General features: G+C 43.6%; 1 protein-coding gene across 1 annotated transcript in view; it reads right to left on the bottom strand.

Annotated features, from left to right (window-relative positions):
• Window positions 1-11,991, bottom strand: part of HSD17B3 (hydroxysteroid 17-beta dehydrogenase 3) — a 42,348-nt gene extending 30,357 nt beyond the window's left edge. Inside the window, exons 1-2 of the mRNA XM_058565446.1 lie at window positions 11,838-11,991; window positions 9,347-9,393 (exon numbers count right to left, since the gene is read on the bottom strand). Coding sequence (XP_058421429.1) covers window positions 9,347-9,393; window positions 11,838-11,991 — 201 coding nt within the window. The remainder of the gene's footprint in view (window positions 1-9,346; window positions 9,394-11,837) is intronic.
• Between the last annotated feature and the right edge of the window lie 774 nt (window positions 11,992-12,765).

Below are 12,765 nucleotides of genomic sequence, written 5' to 3'. Positions count from 1 at the left end.
TATGGTTGTATAAAGTAGGATCCCATTTGTGCTTAAGTGGGAAAAACTAAACTTACAGGTGTAAATTCTGATGGAGATTGCTGGTGGGCCACTAAAATCTGTGCCCTCTTCTTCCTGGGCACGTGCCTAGATGACACTCCCAGCCCTCCTTGCACTGGGTTTGGCCACAGGACTGAGTTCTGTCCAGTGGAAGATTAGCACACAGACTTGCTCATGGCCCAGCTCCAACCTGGAAGAGGAGAGCAAAGGCCCATGTGACAGATGAGAAACAAGACAGAAGGAACCTGGGCAGAGCCACCCACCAACCAGGAAAGTCTCTGGATTGTCATTGGGCCTCTCTGTTACTACAGCCAATCTTCACCATGCTATGGAGATCTACACACACATATGAGTATCGATACAGCCATGGTTTTTCTTTACCTTTTCTGGAAGGAATCTCAAGACATTTTTAACACTGGTGACCTTTACAGAGAGGGATAAGGTAAGGGCAGAGGTGGAGAGAGGCCTTTATTTCTCTTATGGTGTCTTTCTGTACTGCTTAAAATTTATAATTTTATGCCTGATTTACTTTTATCTTTAACAGGAATTATCTGGGCAAAGAGATGATGGCCTTTTTGCTCTTTTCTTTTTTATACCTCTTTGTATTAAAAAATATATATATATAATCATGATTAGCCATAAGAGAAATGCAAATTAAAACCACAATGAGATATCACTACACAGCTATCAGAATGACTAAAATAAAAAATACTGGGGGCTGGTGTAGTGGTTAAATTCATGTGCTCTGCTTCGGCAGTCCGGGGTTCGTAGGTTTGGACCCCGGGCACAGACCTAGGCACCACTTACCAAGCCGTGCTGTGGCAGGCATCCCACATATAAAGTAGAGGAAGATGGGCACAAATGTTAGCCCAGGGCCAATCTTTCTCAGCAAAAAGAGGAGGAATGGCAACAGATGTTAGCTCTGGGCTAATCTTCCTCACCAAAAAAAAAAAATTAGTGACTGGGGTTAGGGGGAGGGGCGTCAAAAAAAAATAGTGACAACACCAAATGCTGGCGAGGATGTGGAGAAAATGGATCACTCATACACTGCTGGTGGGAATGGTATAGCCACTCTGGAAAACAGCCTGGCAGTTTCTTAAAGGACTAAACATGCAATTATCATACCACCCAGCAAGTGTACTCCTGAGCATTTATCCCAGAAAAATCAGGGCTTATGATGATGCAAATTCTTATACACAAATGTTTACAGCAGATTTATTTGTATCGCCAGAAACTGGAAACAACCTAGAGGTCCTTCCATAAATGCGTGGTTAGACAGCCTGTGGAACGTCGTACCTTGAAATTCTACTCAGCACTGAGAAGGAACAAACTATTGATACGATGACTGGATGACTCTCTAGGGAATTTTCCTGAGTGAAAAAGCCAATCCAAAACGGTCACATAGCGATGACTCCATTGATATAACATTCTTGAAATGACCAAATTATAGAAATGGGGACCAGATCAGTGGTTGCCAGGGGTTAAGGAGGGAGCGGGGGGCAACCCGAGGGATCCTTGTAGTGATGGAACTGTCCTCTCTCGACCAATACCCTAAATGTGATATTGGACGAGAGCTCTGCAAGATGTCACCATGAGAGGAATTGGGTAAAGGGTACACGGGTCTCCGTATTATTTCTTACAACCACACATGAATCTACAATTTTCTCAAAATAAGAAGTTTAATTTTTAAAAAGTTAAAGGAGAATAAAATAAGTACATAAAAATTAGATGATAGTACTTTTTAAAAGGGAGCAGGGGATGTGTGTGGAGTGGGTGGGTGCTGTGTGGGGCTTAGCTAGGGCCAGGGTGAGCTTGGAGGCCAGAGGGAATGGCCCTGCTGGGGTCTAGTTGGGTTGTTTTTTGTAGGGGCCAGAGCAGTTGCACACTCTCCCTAGGACCCTGCCTATGACTGGGCAGAGCTGACCAGTAACCTTGAATGCCCAGGGCCCTGGGAGGCAGTAAATTGAATGTCTTGATCTGACCTAAGCCTATTTGGTTGTTCATAATTATTGGGTTTTTCTTGTAGCCTCCAGTAATTAGAGGCAGATTTGGGCTACATATCTCCTCTCCCACAACCCAGCCAGCAGATGCATTTTGCAAAATGCAAGCAAGCCTCAGACCAAATCCCACCACACAGAAACATTTGTTGGTGAGAGGGCATCAGGACAGTCATGAACCCGTTCCTGCAGCTCAGTGGAGTCTCAGCTCTCCGTCCTTAGGCACTCTGTGAGGGCTTGCATGAAGGCTCTTCTCAGGTAGATATGACACTGTCCTGAGGGCAGGAGGCAGTTAATCTTCAAGCTGGGTCAGGTGACAGAACCCTCCGCTAAGTGGCAGGACACAGAACCAAATCAGTGCCAGGCCAAGAATACTACCTGCTGCCTCATGGGGATTATTACAGCTTCGTTCACACAAGGTGGGAGAGCCTGGCAGGATTTCCAGCCAATTCACAAGTCTTGAACTGCACTTCCTCAAGAAAATTATTCATAACATCCCTCAGGCTAAGGGGCAAACCCTCTAATGAAGTCAAGTTAGCTGGGGCGTAGATGTTGATGAACTCTGATTCAGCATCTTTCAAAATTAACTAAAACCTAGATTTAGCCAGCGTCCTGGCAAAATCAAATAGCACACCAAACTGAGTATCTTGAAGAGAGTTTCAGAAAAGGAAGATTTATAAAGTGTGGGTAGAGTGTAGAGAAACCACGATACCCTGGGGCTGGTAAGAGCAAAGCTGTTGTCACGGGGCCTGAATGGGTTGGGGAATGCAGTTACCAGAAATGGAGGGAGCAGCTGTGTGGAGGGCCCCGACAACTGCAACCTTCAGCAGACACAGCCAGCCCTCCGTGACCCACATGGGGACATCAAGACAATAACCCGACCTCACTCTCCCTCTTACCTGTTGCCAGGTAACACTGGCCAAACCCAGCTGAAACTAGAGGCCAGACAAGCCCTTTAGGGCAGGGCAGCCTCCCAGGGCACAGAGCAGGGCAAAGCAGGGCAGAGAGGGGGTCCGGAGGGCCATTTGGCAAGTTATTCGGTTTTCCTGGGTTTCTCCCATGTACACATGTTACTAAATTTGTTTGATTTTTCTCCTGTTATTCCGTCTCATGTCAATTTAATTCTTAGACAGGCCAGAAGAACCTAGAGGATAGAGGAATAGTTCCTCCTCCCCTACAATGGTGAACAACTTGGTTAATTTACCAAAAATCATTGAATTGTACATGTACATGAATTATATCTCAAGAAGCTATTTAAAATAAAAAACTAATTCACATGCATATCATATTATGTATGCTGATGTATGCTGATGTATCTTAGTAAACTATTCACTCTAGCAGGTGATCTTCAGCCATAAAGTATTATTACAAGTCCCACCCCTGGCCTGGAATCTGTACAATGAGGTTTCACTTTATAAAAAGATGACCAATCAATATCCAGACATGTAAAAAGAGATCATAAGGGGTGACACTCTGCATCTGTTGTAAACAGTGGATTTCCTAGTATATTTAAACATGACACACAAAGAAAGTTATTCACTGACGGTTTGGGTGGAATACAGCTCTGATTTAAAAGAAAAACAAGCCACAGAAAATCTCTCAAAGACTTTCATGTTGATCTTGACTGACCCTGGGGAAAGGTGGGTCCTGGCAGGCTGAGCAGAGGAGGGGAATGTGGGAAGCAGGTTCACTAAAAGAAATGCATCTTTAGCTGTGCCCACCTCATGCTTTCCTCTGAGAAATGACCACCACAGAAAAACGGAACCCAGGAGAGTGACCCCAACTGGGCACTGTGGACTGTGGTCAGTGATGACGTGTCAGTGCAGGCTCATCATCGTGACAGATGCACCACGGGGGGATATTGACAGTGGAGGAGGCTGTGCCTGTGGGGAGGGCAGGATGCATATGGGAAATCTCTGTACCTTCTGCTCAATTTTGTGCTCAACCTAAAACTGTTCTGAAAAATAAAGTCTGTTTAAAAATAAATAGAAAGATAAAAAATAAAAATCCAAGGACTGGCCCATCTCAAGGCTGATCCTGCCAATGATACCCTGGAGTCTTCTCTCTCTTTCTCCACGTGGAAATTTCCCCACCCTGACCTCCAGCCCTCATCTTGAGTCTTGGAATCATCAAAAGGAGAGCTAAAGAGGGGCCCGCCCAGTGACATAGCGGTTAAGTGCACGCGTTCCACTGCTGGCGGCCCAGGTTCGATCCTGGGCGCGCACCGACACACTGCTTGTCAGGCCATGCTGTGGCAGCATCCCATATAAAGTGGAGGAAGATGGGCACAGATGTTAGCCCAGGGCCAGTCTTCCTCAGCAAAAAGAGGAGGATTGGCATGGATGTTAGCTCAGGGCTGATCTTCCTCAAAAAAAAAAAAAAAAGACAGCTAAAGAATTAAGCACCTTTGTCTCACAATTCACTTCATCAGCCTCCTAAAGGGGAGATTGTCCATTAAATGGGAAACAATTTGCATTTTCAGCACAGAGGATGCTCTCTGCCTGGTGGGCTTGCAGCCTCTCCCTAATTGTGCCACTTCTCTCAAGAGCCATAGACATTTTAAAGATTCCATGTGAAGTGGTCTGGGCCAGGAAGAGGACGTGGAGAACGCTTGGTTGTCTGGGCCGGCATTGTTCCCTCTGTCCACTTGAGAAGGGCTCAATCTTATTTCCAGAATGTCCAGGCTGACAAGATCCATACACGGGCTTTCCTGCCCCTCTTTTCAGGGAGTTAAGCCACAGAAACACGCCCTTTCCTAGAATTCACTGCCGGCACCATCCTCAAGAAGAACGGCTGCAGCTGTGATGAATGGGCCTGTCCCCTTCTACTGGATGTTAGGGCCTGGGTCAAGGAAAGTGCTTGTGGCCGCTAATCTATAACAGATGGTGGGAAGGCAAGGAAAACAGGGCTTCCTCTGTGTGGCAGTGAATAACAGAAAGGGCTTGAGTTCAGGTGTCAAAGGAGTGGAAATTGTGTGAAAGACAGGGTGGAGCAGTGGCTTCAGAGGTGCAGAAGGGCCGGCCCACTCTTGTCCTTCCTCCTCCGGCCCATCCCTCCCCACAATTTTTTCCCACCTTCTTCCAGTGATGCTTGAAATCCTTTAATGAAAGGTGAAGGTTCTCTTGCCACTCTAAATATAAATACAGATTAGGTTAAAATGCAATGTAGAATAGGCTTCCAGAAAGATGGAGTGAAAGTACTTTTCCCTATTCTTATCATGAAATGCAACTAAAATGCACAGCCTGGACGTAATACATAAAATATACGTAAGAAGACTCCAAAAAGTAGTGAGAGGAAGATCAGCTAGGGGCCTCAAGACCCAAGGAACAGAACAAGGGTGAGTTTCCTGGGTTTTCTCTTTGCCTCATAGATCCCAGACTTATTGCCGGAGAAGCTGGCAATTCAGAAAGACCAATAGGTGCAGACCAGCAAAAGTCTGCTCTCTCTAACCAAAGGACCAGAAAAGGGGCAACCTAGCAAGGAGGAAAACTTTGGACAGTAACTGCTTTACTCCAGGCTAGAAAAAATCTATGGTCCCACTCCACCCCTGCCCGCAAAGGCTGATTGGAGAGCTGAGGTTTCCACCCTGGTGAGGCTGCTGTCACAGGGCCCCAAGCCCTGCTAGGCTGGCATCAGAGGAGGCCGAGCAGGGTGCTGAGACTTTCATCCCTGCCACCACCCCCACATTAGCAGAGACTTGAACTTTCACATCCGCCTGGCAGTACCAAGGCACCCCCCCCCCTCCCCCGCCTCCCACCTCCTGGGATGATAACAGAGGAGGCCTAAGGCACAGTCAGGACTTTCGCCATCATCCCAGCGGTAGTGAGGCCCCTTCTTCCAAGTACCATTGGAGGCCTTGTGGGGAGCAGTAAGGAGGCACCCCTGTCCCTCCTATCCAGAGGGGCCTAGTGGAGATCCAGAACGCCCCCTCTCCTACCCAGCAGTAACAAGTAGGCAGCACCCCCCAAAGGAAGGCCAAGTAGAAAACCTAGGCTTTTCCCTCACCTGGTAGGAACAAGTCGGCACCCCCCTCCTCCCCCTACTGATGCAAAATAGACCTAAAACAAAGATTTAAATAAGATCCACAGTCCCATAACATAAAACCAAAAATGTCAAGATTCAATCAAAAATCACTCATCACACCAAGAACCAGGAAGAACTCAATTTGAGTAAGATTAACACAATCAACAGATGCCAACATTAAGATGACATAGATGTTAGAATTATCTGACTAGGATTTTAAAGCAACCATTATAAAAATGCTTCAATGAGCAATTACAAACACCAATAAAACAAATGGAAAAAAAGAAAGTTTCAGCAAATAAATGAAAGATATAAAGAACCAAATGGAATTTTTCCATTTGAAAAATGGAAAATACAATAACCAAAATTAAAAACTCAATGGATGGGCTCAACAGCAGAATGGAGGGGACCAAGGAAAGAATCAGTGAACTTAAAGATAAAACAATAGAAATTACTTGATCTAAACAACAGAGAAAAAAATACATGGAAAAAAATGAACACCATCTCAGAGACCCATTGGACTCTAAGAAAGATCTAACATCTGTGTCATTGGAATCCGAGAAGAAAAGAGAGCTGGGCAGTAAAAGCATTCAAAGAAATAATGAACTAAAAATTTCCAAATTTGTGAAAAGACATAAGCCTACAGATTCAAGAAGCTGAGTGAAACTTGAACAAGATAAACCCAAAGAAATCCACAGCAAATCCACACCACATCATAACTAAACTTCTGAAAACTAAAGACAAAGAAAAAAATCTTGAAAGCAGTGAGAGAGACAACAACTTACCTATCGGGAAAAATGACTGAATGACATCAGACTCATCAGGAACCATGGAGGCCAGAAGGACATGGTGCAATATGTTTCAAGTGCTGAAAGAAAAGAACTGTCAACTGTAAATCTATCCCGCAGGAACGAAGGGGAAGTCAAGACATTCTCTGATGAAGGAAAACAAAGAGAATTTGTCACCAGCAGACCTACCCTAAAAGAATAGCTGAAGGAAATCCTCTAAACAGAAAGAAAATAACAAAAGAAAGAATCTTGGAACATCAGGGAGGAAGAAAGAACACTGGAAAGAGTATAAATATGGGTAAGTACAGTACATTTTCCTACGGAAAAAAAAAAGCTACATATGGGAAAGTAAACACAATTTAAACATCCTATAATAATAGTGGCTAACCTTGGGGAGCTTACTCTCTGCAAAGCATTTTGTCCGCCTCATCCCATTAACCTTTACAAAAGCCCGGGTGGGGTTACCGTCACCTCCAGTTCATTGACGTGGGAACTCTGCAGTGAGCACACGAACCTCTGATTAATCCTCAACCTCGAGCTCTTAACCATTCCAGTCCACAGCATCCCAAACTCCGAAGTGCTCTCCTTGGAGCAGCGGTTAGCAGGGAGACAAGAATGGGCCCTCCGGAAGGCGGAAAAGCCTGCACGAAGAAGAGGTAGGGAGCCTAGAATATTGTTTAACACAGCCTTAGAAAAGAACAAAAGGAAATGAGGAAAAAGATTCTACAAGGAGAAGAGCAAAGCAGGAATTAGTCTAGAACAGAAACAGAATTTAGAACTTGAAGGCTCTTGGGAGGTATCTTTTTGCTGGTAAAGACCCAAAAGCCCAGAAAGGACATGTGACTCGTCCATAATCTCCAGACAGTGAGTCTTAGAGCGAGGAGTGGACCCACAGCTCCTGACCCCCAGGCCATTGCTTTTGAAAACAGTAAAGAAACAAACGGCTAAGGAGAGTTTCCACATGGGTCTCCTCTAAGTAAAAAGTGTCTAAGTCTTAAGATATCAAGGGGACCTCAAGTAGGTCAGGTCAGCATGAATTTAAGGAAAGAATCTGGAAAATCATAAAGAAACAACCTGAATTTCTCGGCAATCCAGAGAACTGAGCGGTAAGGCCATGGATCTTTTGGATGAGGGTTTGGGCCCTTTCCAGAAACCTGCTCTGAGGTAGGAAATAGTTACATAAAAGGTGATATGGTTTTAATGCAAATAGCTAGAGAAGCTTTCCTTCTGATTTGGGGATATGGAAGACACAAGGCTTTGGACAGTGGTTGCTGAGTGGTTTCCCCACCCTCCCCGCTCAACTGTGACCACAGATCTAGTGAGTGCTGGGCACTGCTGACCATCAGAAAGCTGCTATACACGAATGAGGTTAAGAGCAAAGAAGAGCTCTTTAGCTCAAGAACACAGAGTTGAAGCAGAATGTCAGCACCAAAGAAATTTTCACCAGAGGATAGAGGATGGGGGCAGACCCGAAAGACCAGCACTGGGAGCTTTTTAACTGATGTGGTTTAGGTTTGCTAACATCCCAAAAGTTTATTGCAAGTGCCTCCAATACGCATTGCACTGTCCACTTCACAGGATGGCTTGGTGTCTATCAGGATGCAGGCCTTCGGAGACAAGAGAACACACGGGTACCATGCTGCTGTTGAGTGTAGTTTTCGTAATGCAAGTGCTTTTCATTATATTTTTAAGGTGTTGTTTTTTTTCACAGCCATCCTCATAATTTCTAGGATTCTTTTTATTTCTGCTATTGTATTGGTTTTAGAGATCAGTGTAATAGGTATGAGGAAGAAACAAAATATATAGGAATTTAAGGAAACAATACTTCACTAATGAAAATGTGAAATATGTGATAATAATAATAGTATACAAAACTATATATACTAGAAATGCATTATTTAAAAAGTGTAACTTCCCATCTGTCTGTCTGTCTGTCTGTCTATCTATCTACCTATCTACGTATCTGCAGAGAAACAGGAAGCCTGGAAGGAAATATTCAAAGACCCCAGTTATATTCCAATGACTCTCGGCCCTTTCAGATCTTCTCTTTATACACTATTTTGTAATGCCATTAATCTTCTCGAAATGAAAGTCATAGATAATATGCCCTGCCTACACAAATAATTTTTTAAAAATCAATACATGCTCTAGCTATAATGTAAAAGATCAACAAAAGGAAAGTAGTTTATAAGTTTTTTTTAATTGTGTTTAAGTATATAAACGCTTGTGGCACAATCACACTAGAGAATACGGATGTCTCCATCAATTCCTGAAAGAACTCCTAAGGGAAGATACTGCAACTGATGTCATTGTATTTTTTTAAAAACGTGTCCAGGGGATGACATTATGATTTTTAAATTTCCTTTTTTATAGAAAATATTTTCCTTCATAAATGAATGTGTATTGCTTTTATAATCAGAAAATTAGTGTTTGGGGTGTCATGTGACTCTGATGCATTCAGTACAAGAGGAGGAGAGAGTCTTCAAGAACACATCTTACCTCAAATGAATAAGCTTTCCCAATCCCGGCTCCTGCTCCAGTGATCACTGCAAAAGGCAGAAATGGCTTTAAAGGAGAGAATTAATCTTTAGAGTCCCCTTTCTCATTGGCTACATTTTTTCACAGGCCTGCTCTCTAGACACTTAACATTCCAGAGCAGCGCCCTTCTGCTCTCCGGCCCCACTCCATTTGACGGTGAAGTCTCCAGCCCTTGACTCCCCTCGCTAAACATTCGAAATGAAGTTTTTTGGGGGTGTGGGGGAGGTTGGTGAGGCCGTGGAAAGCACCCTCCAAAATGAAATAAAGAACCTCAGCCAGAGAACATTTCATTCAGACCCCATAAGGATGTAGACATTTCTCAGCCTTCATTCATGAAGGGCAAGCAGTGTACCCTATTATCTCTCCACCCACACAGCCGTTGTCACTGCAAGGACATTTCAAGGTTCCTCCTGAAAGTCCAGTTCTTCTGGCTTCTCATCCGCACCCCCACAGGAAGCAGCCGTCAAAGCCAGAGAAGACAGGGAACTTAACAAAGAGGAAAACACAGAATGCAGGGGCCTGAAGAATTTGTACTCAATAGATCTACTGATTAATATATAACACTCATATAGGCCTTCTAGTCCTTTCACATCCAACATTATATATATACTTATTTAATGACTGACCTCTAGGATAAACTTCATTCATATAAACGTCACAATTTCAAAATGCACTACAATTCAGTATATACATGTCTGCAATTTACCTTTGCACCAACAACTGTATGCTTTCCAAAAGTGTGAACAAGAGTTATGTATACATTTAGCTCACTTGAGAGAGAGAGAGAGCAAGCCGAGCTGTACGAGCTCCAAGCAGCACACTGGGAAGAGCACCCTCATTTTAATCCTTATGATTTTGTCTGTTTATTTGGGTAACTCTAAGTGAATCCGTGCATATTCCCCGTTCCTCTTGGTAGAGGTACTATGCTCAGAGTCATCTTCCGCCTCCCCTTCCCTCCCTTACAGGGATCTTCAAAGTCACCCAACACGGGCCTGTGCTATCTGGTTAAGACAACAACATCAGTAAAGGCTGGTGTCTGTCTGCCATGCACTGTTCCAATGTTTCCGATGCATCACCTCATTTAGTGCTCAAAACAAGCTTGTGAGGTAGGGGCTATCGTTTTCTTTAGTTTATAGATGAGGAAGCCAAGGGAGAGAAAGTCCTTAATTCGATCAAGGTCATACTGCTAAAAGTCAACAGGATTGTCGACAAGATGTGAACCCAGGCTGTCGACTTTGGAGTCACGAGTCTATAAAGATATACCAGTGACATAATTAGGAAATCAACCACAGAGCTGTGGGGAGTTTAAAATTTTAGTCTCTAGTAACTGGATTTTCTTCTTGCCCCACTGCCCAACTTGAAATATATTACCTACCTGAGATCTGACTATGCCCAAAGACATTTTACTCTTGCTGGTGATACTGAGTCTATTCAATATTGACTCAAAAGACAGCTTAAGGTTGTGTTTTTTAATTTGAGTCAGCAAGTGCTCTGGTATCTGGCCCCCTGTGAACTTCTCTTGGAATGTGTGTCTTTAGAAGGGCTTTCCCTTCTCTGAGGGGCACCACATAATATTTGGGATGTCATATGCTAAAAAATTTATCCCTTGTTTATTTGAAATTCAAATTTAACTGAGTATCTTATATTTTATCTGGCAGCCCTATAAGATTGTTTACAATCTCTCCTATTTAACCTGGCATAGTATTTCTAAAGCTGCTTAAATTCTTTTTTTTTTTTTTTTTTAAAGTCATTGGATTTCTTGGTGCCTAACCTGGAAATGTAACCTTAGCACTTCATTCAAGGAGATGCTGAAACCATAGCCTTATGCCCTTCACCTTAAACCCGGTCATGGGGCTGAAATTCCACGTGGTGGTTCCAGGAGATAAATTCCATTGAGAGGCAGCAATTAACCTACTGTCCTTGGGACAGAAACCAGACCCAGCTTCCATATCTAACCATCTTGAAAATGCATCTCCAGAGAGATCTTTTGCCTTGATTTTGTAATACCCTCACTTCATGAAAGGGCTTGAAGAATTTTTTTTTAATAAAGTGAATTAAAATTATTTGGATTTCAGAATTTTGAAACACCTTTTGACAAAATGGAAGCACTCTAGGCTTTTGAAAATCTGGAGAAGAGGATGTAGAAATTGCTGTAGCATTTGTTATTTCTATCATCAGGAACTACAAAAGAAGAACACCCAGCCAGTGAGGATGAGAGGGGAAAGCACATAGGCAAGAACTGAGCAGCATTCTGCCTGAGTCCCTCTCCTCAGGTCCCCGTCTTGTTGTTTAGACAATTCTAACGTCACTCATGCTTTCTAGCCCCTAGATTAAAATCACCCATGGGAATCACATCTTCGTGCTCAAAGGGAAAAGATGCAATATATCTTTTGAGACATAAATAATAACAGGCAGAAGCAACAAAAAACAAGAGATGGAAATCTTTCTTTACCTGCCCACTGTCCCATTGATTTCAAGAAAGATCTTGGCAAAACTTTCCAGAAGCGCAGGAAAATACATTTGGAGAATCTCACACACTTCACCAGGTAGACCAGGCACACCAGCAGCCCTACAAAAATGAAGAACTGTTCCAGAACCTCCCCCATGATGGCACCACGGCAGATGCTGTTTCAGACCTCGCCTGGGCCCTCCACAGGCCTCCCAGGGCGTGGCTGCTCTGGGGGCGTGTCAGTCACCTTCTGGAGTCGTCGGGTGATTCCACTCTATCAAGGCATTTAGATTAAAGTAACTTCTTTACACAACACGCTGATTCACAGGCTTTGAACCAAGTATTCTTTCTAATATCTTTATCACACTGCTGGGCTTTTGTGCCTCCAGGGGAGCTGGTGAAGAAGTAAAAGGTGAACGTGAAGAGAGAGAAAGCCTAGAGAGAAAGCTTGGACAAAGAAAAAATGGCAGCCCAGAGTTCTCTCCCTGAATTTGGAAGCTAAAAAGGATGCAAAATCCTGTAAGTCATTCATTTATTTATTCAACAAATATTTATTGACTGCCTACCAGGGGACATGGCTGTCCCAGGCACTGGGAATATATAATAGTAAACAAGTAAATTTCTGCATCCTCTTCTCCAGAGTTTGAAAAGCCCAAGGTGCTCCCATGTCGTTAAAGGTGTCTCAAAATTCTGAAATCTAAATAGTAACCAAGGTCACTGCAGGGGGAGCTGAGAGTCTAGTAGCAGAGAGACAACACGCAAATAAATAAGGTAATGTCAGCCATCGGTGCCGCGAAAAAGGGCCCTAGCAGCCTGTTAGAGCGACCAGAGCGCGAACACTTTAGAGAGGGTGTTCAGGAAGGAATTCTGTGAAGAGGCAGCATTGTGAGCTCAAATTTGAATGAAAAGAGGAGCCAACCCTGCAAAGATG

This window comes from Diceros bicornis, chromosome 22 (genome assembly GCF_020826845.1).
Source record: "Diceros bicornis minor isolate mBicDic1 chromosome 22, mDicBic1.mat.cur, whole genome shotgun sequence".
NCBI classification, from domain to species: Eukaryota; Metazoa; Chordata; class Mammalia; order Perissodactyla; family Rhinocerotidae; genus Diceros; species Diceros bicornis.
This window is presented reverse-complemented; position numbering and strand designations above follow the sequence as displayed.